The sequence below is a fragment of the Pavona decussata genome, unplaced genomic scaffold (genome assembly GCF_977016875.1).
Source record: "Pavona decussata unplaced genomic scaffold, jaPavDecu1.1 SCAFFOLD_110, whole genome shotgun sequence".
Taxonomy (NCBI): domain Eukaryota; kingdom Metazoa; phylum Cnidaria; class Anthozoa; order Scleractinia; family Agariciidae; genus Pavona; species Pavona decussata.
The window spans coordinates 1,241,945-1,248,411 of record NW_028145524.1 but is presented as its reverse complement, the minus strand read 5'-3'; the positions used below and the strand labels follow the sequence as shown (position 1 = coordinate 1,248,411).

Below are 6,467 nucleotides of genomic sequence, written 5' to 3'. Positions count from 1 at the left end.
CAAAATAATGTTTTCTATCAATCATTTATAATTATAGTTCATTTTTATGTTGTGAGTCAATAAAGGACTGCTGTTAAAATAATTGCAGGCAAAGTTCCTCTTCCATGGACACATTCAAAATCACCTAAATTCCTCTGTTGACCTGTTGAGGGTTCTTTTTTTTTTGGAGTAAAGGAAAAAATAAAGAATAAAGTTTAGACTTTCTGATGGTTGGAAAAATTGCTTTGCCCTTTCAGAGAGATTTTAGTAAGAGAGGCTTGACTGTCTGTCTGAATCCATCCGTTTCTCATTATGGCGCATACAATTTTATAAACGGCCCAAAAATGTGTTAGATAAATGAAAGTACACTGCAGAAGTAGCAGTGACTGGTACATCAGTATTCTTTGCAGACAAGGTGGACTCCCTTTTCTGTTACTCCTCGTCGAGCTGATTTAATGCTTGATTTTGTTTAAGGTGGACACGGTGTTTCAAGGTAATAATTACATTGGCACAGAACCGTTAGATGTCAGGTATGCTTTTTCTTGAAAGGTTCACTGCCACAGTGATTCTTCAGGGACTGTATAGGGAAGGGGATGGGGGATGTGGAATGTAGGATGTGTCCCGGCCATCCCCATACCCCTTTTTGGATTCTAAGTTGTTCAGAGAACGTTCCCTCCCCCCCCCCCCCCCCCCCCCACCTCAACAATGACAACAACAAGAACAAAAAAAAGACAAGGAAAAACAAAACATTAAGAGGAAAAAGGGGAAATTGGTTACACTTTGGAGGATTTCAATACGTGTAACTTTGGAAGTAGGCTTTGGGGCTCCAGTGTAGCCAAAGAGGGCGGTGATGGACGCAATTGGCATGTAATTAAATTTTACATTGGGAGTGCAAATAGATGCCAATGATACACCACCAGAGCCACCCACTATTTAAAGCTCTACACTTCACACGAAATTAATGGATTATTTTGTCATACTGACAACTGTTTCACTCACCTTTAGTCTATCAGACCGCCTTATTATTATTATTATTATTATCATTATTATTATTATTGTTATTATTATTATTATTATTTTTTTTTTTTTTTTTTTTTTTTTTTTTTTTTTTTTTTCGCCTAGGCCCCGTCCCCCTTTGCCCTGGAATTGTGCAGGCCACTCCATAGCATGAAAATTTTCACCTCCTTAGGACCATAGTTAAATATAACTTAAAGATTTCAGTGCGTTAACAATTGATTAACGTTGGTTTCTTTTAAACTTGTTGTTGTATGCAGGTGTGGAAGTCTTCATGTTGATTTGGTCCTGAAGTTCAAAAACGTGGTTGCAGAAGACTGGATACTTCCCATATTTCGAGGTGCTGTGCAGAAATACAAGCTTGGAAAATTAAGTGCCAATGCTTCATCCATTGTAGGAATTCCACGTGTTATTAAAAGTACAGTCACGCCACCCACAACCATACCTACACAATAGTCTTATGGTATGTTTCCATTTTGACTATTTGTTTTTTCTAAATGTTTGTGTTTGATGGAAAACTTGGAGAAGCTCGACTCATTTCTTCAAGTGCAAAACAAACTACATCAAGATTTTCCGATGGTGGCTTTCCACAGAAGCAGCACTTAAATTCCCGACTTCTACCTAACTTGTTCCATTTTTAGTTATTCGAAAAAAACTCTTGGAGTCACGATGTTTAGTTGACTGGCCTAAAATGTTTGAAATCTACATGTACCATCCACCTAACAAAAATTAACAGAAGAACGTGTTCAGTTTTATCATGGTGGATGTTTAGTATCTAACCGTTGAAATCACAGGTGCTCTGTCCCTCAAGCACTTAAACAAAACATCAAGTGCTCTGAGGTTCAAGAAGAGTGTAAAACTAATAATTTTTTATTGTTTTTGAACTTATAAACGGCACAATTGTGCCAGTTAATCTGTAAACAAAATATCAGTCACGAGAATACAATAAGTAAGCTTGTAAACATATTAGCTTTGTTACTCTATAGTGTGGTACTATTTACTCCATTACAGTCCAGGTATGCAAAGGATGTTACCGTAAATACATAATATTTATAGCTGTGGTCGTTATTCTTGTTGCAGTCATCATAGTCCTTTTCGTCTACGTCATTAGGCTACACAGAAGAGATAACATGCAATTCATTATAATACGCTGTTTTAGTTTTTCACCAATGCAAGGACATTGCTTTTCTTATTTTCTCAAACTTTGTACCACTGATACATTTAAAAAGGCGAGACCACTTTTTTACATCGGATTCCTGTGATAAATCCAATTTTCAAAGTAACAATGAACGAGAGTGAGAAAACGACATGCAGTTGGTGTATATTAATAGAGAAAAACTGAACTTGAATTCCAATTATTTACAAATTAATAAAGGAAAGGTAAGTTGTTGATGTACGCTTCCTGTTGGTTATATGAAGTGAACTTGCCCCATTATTCTAGACCGTCGTCATCTAGGAACCGCCATCTTGGATCCCTAGATTTCTGAAAACAGCCAAAACCAGAATGTCAAAAATTGGTTCAAAAGTAATCAAACCGAGAAAGAAATGTTGAAATAAAAGTCTTCATCGAAATGTTGCTTAAAATATACTAGATGACTTAACACTAACTCGACTGAAGTTTTGGTGTTTAGGATATCGTGACGCAATTAACGCGTGATTTGTCGCCATCATTTTCCTTTGTGGAACTCAAAGGACACATCTTTGGACCTACTCTCTAACTAAACCTATGATGTGGGAATAATGTCTTGATTTTCGATCATTTGCTTATTGACTTAAACTAATCAAAACCTGAGATGATAAGGTGACAAAACTGAAGAAGGTGTTGTAAAAATATAAAAAAAAACTGTCTTAAGGAATGATAACTAATAACTAACTGATAAAAACATGACTGTGATGGTTTAATTCGTTCAAATAACATCAGTAATCCTTAGTCGACCCCGGTTTCATGGTCAAGTTTTCGCGTAAAAAGCTTTATTAGTGCATCATATCATGTGCGTTTTCTGTAATTGCTACACATTCAGTAATTTACAGTTGTAGTCTGATAGTGAGAACGATTGTGAGATAACAAGCATTTATTCTTTCTCTTTGCAGAAGTATATCAATATGAACATGTATGACACAAAGTTGTACGCATCGTTGAAGACCTGGTTGTTTAAAAACAGAGCTCATCTGGGACTTTCATCTCCGGAGCAATTTTACCACATAATTTTCAATGTATTAGATATCTTGAACTTATAATTATTATATTCAACGATCGATTTTTCTTACATTTACTTTTACTGATGTACCAAAGTGGTGGATAGAGTACTTTGCTAAAGATTTCCTCAATTGTTTAGAAGATTTATCAGGCCAGAAATCCGGATTTGTTTAGACACGAAGCCAAGACAGAATGCATAGATGGTTTTAAAGGGAACGTCCACCTGTACAAAATTGGTTTTTAATTGTTTAATTTTAAAGCTTATTTTAAGAACTTCTAAAAATTGGATTTTATTGTTGCCTGTTTTTGTTTTGAATTTTTTTACGTGCCGCTATTTTGGATTCCTTGACGTCATACGTCAAATTATCCTATAGGAAACGGATAAAAGCAAAATGGCGGGGCGCTGGAAATTTAAAACGGTGAAAATTGGCGATAATCTTTTTAGTGCTTTCCCAGCTTTGAAAATTTAGATAATACTTCTTATAGATTTAACGTCAATTTGTTGTAAGAGTGGTGGTTTCTTTACACCTTTTGCCCTTCATTATCAGAGAATGAATTTTCATTAGTGTTAAAAATTAAATCATTAAAGTGAATGTGTAATCATTGTATGAAAATAGACAAACGTTTTAATTTTCGACGTCATTAATAAGGCATTTTACGTAGAGAAGAATGTTCATTAATGCGAATATCAGTTCAATTTAATGGAAATAACAAACTTTTAAGAGGATGAACAAACATTAGACGCTTCTTAATGTTCTTTAACGAGGAAAAAGTTTCATTACAACAGAGATACAGTCAGCGTAACAATCAATCCTTCAATCAACTCCCCGCTCAAACATCGTGGTATGTAAGTCTGCATACTTCCGAAACCACGCTGCACATTTTCTGGCAGTTACCGTGTTCACGTTTCTCCTCTTCTCGCAAGGATCTTCGAACGCCCTAACTATCCTTTCACGATGCTCATTTGGGATACGGTTTCGACGAACTCTGTGCTCCATAACTGCGAAACCAGTTTGCGCATTTACAGCATCGTTTTTAAATTTAAGCATCCATATAAATCCAGTGGGAAATTAGTCAGAAACCACGTAACAAAAAATTTTGTAATTGAAAGTTTATTCACGCGATAGAACGTTAACCGTAGGTTAATGAATCTTCATTCGCACTAAAGAATGTTGTTTTCGATAAAACGCTATTTCAATTGGCCCTAATGAATCTGCTTTTCGATGCAAAACTCCTTAGTGACTCTGCCACAAATTGAAATGTTTCATTTCCTAGCTAAACTGGTTATACATTAATTTTATTGACCAACATTTTCGCGCTAATAAAAATTTATTTCCTGGTAACGAAGAGCAAAAGGTGTAATAGTCTTTGCACATTATACGTGAATACAATTCAATATAATGTCAGCTGCATGTAGCAAATGCTTTCAATGCTTTTTATTAGCTATTGTAAAATCATTGTACTTTAATGTTGCCACAATTTTGCATTTGCTTTTTTGCGTAAAACGCCGTGAGAAAAAGTTGGCATCAGACCTGAAATATAAACCTTTTTTTAACAGGAAAGAAAGGATACAAGTTTTGATGTTTTTGTACTTTGAGACAAAATAATTTCACTGTCTAATAATAAACACGATTATTCAACTCAATCAAGCCCAATCAAACTCAGTCAATTGTGTGATTGGCTTTGGTAATCGAACACAATAAGAACCTCAGTAAAAATTTTGCGCAATCAAATCAAACCAAACTTTTAAATTGATATATTTTAAAAGCTCACTTAAGTTGGGTTGAAATCGATAAGGTTTGAGGGCACACTGATTAAAAGAAAGTGTTGATGTCATTAAAATACCAGTGTAATAAGTGCTATTGAGCTTGTACCTCCACTTGGGAACACATAATGTGTTCAACTGAGTTCAGTTGGGTTTAGAAATCAAACACAATCACACTCTCACTTTTTTTTTTATTTTTTTTTTACGGTCATTGTGTTTGACTTCCAAACTAATCAAACCCAATCTTTCAATTAGGTTCGATTACAGAACGGTTCGATTGGTCACTCTGGGATCAGTACATGCATCCTAAGTCATGTATGAAAAACAATTCTCAAACTCATTAATAATTCATGAAGAGAAAACAAAGGAAATCACTACCGTGAAGGAGGTTTGGAAATGTGATCTTAATTATCATAAAATTTTGTGAACTTTTGCTTCGAATTTCTCCAAGAATCATCAATAGTTTGAGAAGCTATATCAAACACTCGAAAGAGTGTGTCCTCCTATTTCCAAACACCTCGAAGTTGGTTAAAAAAACGTGGCTGCGCCTCGTTTTTCCAACGTTTGGAAATCGGAGGAAACACTCTTCCTCGTGTTTGATCTATTACTTGATGAGAAAATGCGCGTTTGGTCTCATTGGATGCTCACTCCGGCATAGTCATAACTTAGAAAATAGAAATTTATATACTTGACTTATTCTATGGACGTTCAGGACTTACTTTGAATTTACACTTCTAAGTGAAGTCGGCACATGGACAGTAGCCCAGTATTGCAGCGGGAAAGATTTCCGCACAGCTGCATATAATAATTATGCATGCGCGCGTCACTGTCACGCGAGCCCTCTCACAAAAAAACGAGCATGAATAGAGTTTGAGTCGCAAAATGTATACATAATTGATGATGGGGCTGTGCGAAAATCTTGCCCTTACATGAAAACAGGGCTCATAGAAGGTCGATCGCAGAAGCACAATTACCTAATTTTTTAAACAAAAGCTTACCTGTTTCGGAGCAAAACAGAAGGATGTGAAGCGGTAAAAAAGTGAAGTGTACAATCAGTAGCACGTCTGCTCCATTTAAGTTGCATTTATTGGAACTAAATGTACTCACAACCAGATTAAAATTGGACGATCGAAAATTCTGAATACAACTCTTATGATGCCTTTAACACATTTTCTGAACATCTCAAAATACTTTTTTAATTTCACTATTGGATAAACAAGTTGATACTAAAATTTTGAGAACAACAGAAACTACAAATTCAGCCCCATTTCGGTCAATATCTATTCGAAAGGCCTTTATCCATTGCATTGGCTCCTGTCCCTTGTTATTATTCATCAGTTTGTATTAAGCTGGCCATGTAAGTATGACCATGGTACACTGAACAATCCAAACGAATTATGCTGAAAACTGTCATTTCGGGCCGCGGCGCCAGTGTGAAGTCGACAGACGATGGCAGACGCTTGAGTCAAAACCACAAACCCAAACATGCTCGGCGATCAGAGCAGAAGTATT

General features: G+C 35.8%; 1 protein-coding gene across 1 annotated transcript in view; it reads left to right on the top strand.

Moving 5' to 3' along the window:
* LOC146470859 (tyrosine-protein kinase receptor Tie-1-like) overlaps positions 1-3,588 on the top strand; it is a 30,429-nt gene extending 26,841 nt beyond the window's left edge. The window contains exon 4 of the mRNA XM_085121574.1: positions 3,085-3,588. Within this exon, the coding sequence (XP_084977700.1) occupies positions 3,085-3,231 (147 nt within the window). The 3' untranslated portion in view covers positions 3,232-3,588. The remainder of the gene's footprint in view (positions 1-3,084) is intronic.
* The last annotated feature ends 2,879 nt before the right edge of the window (positions 3,589-6,467 follow it).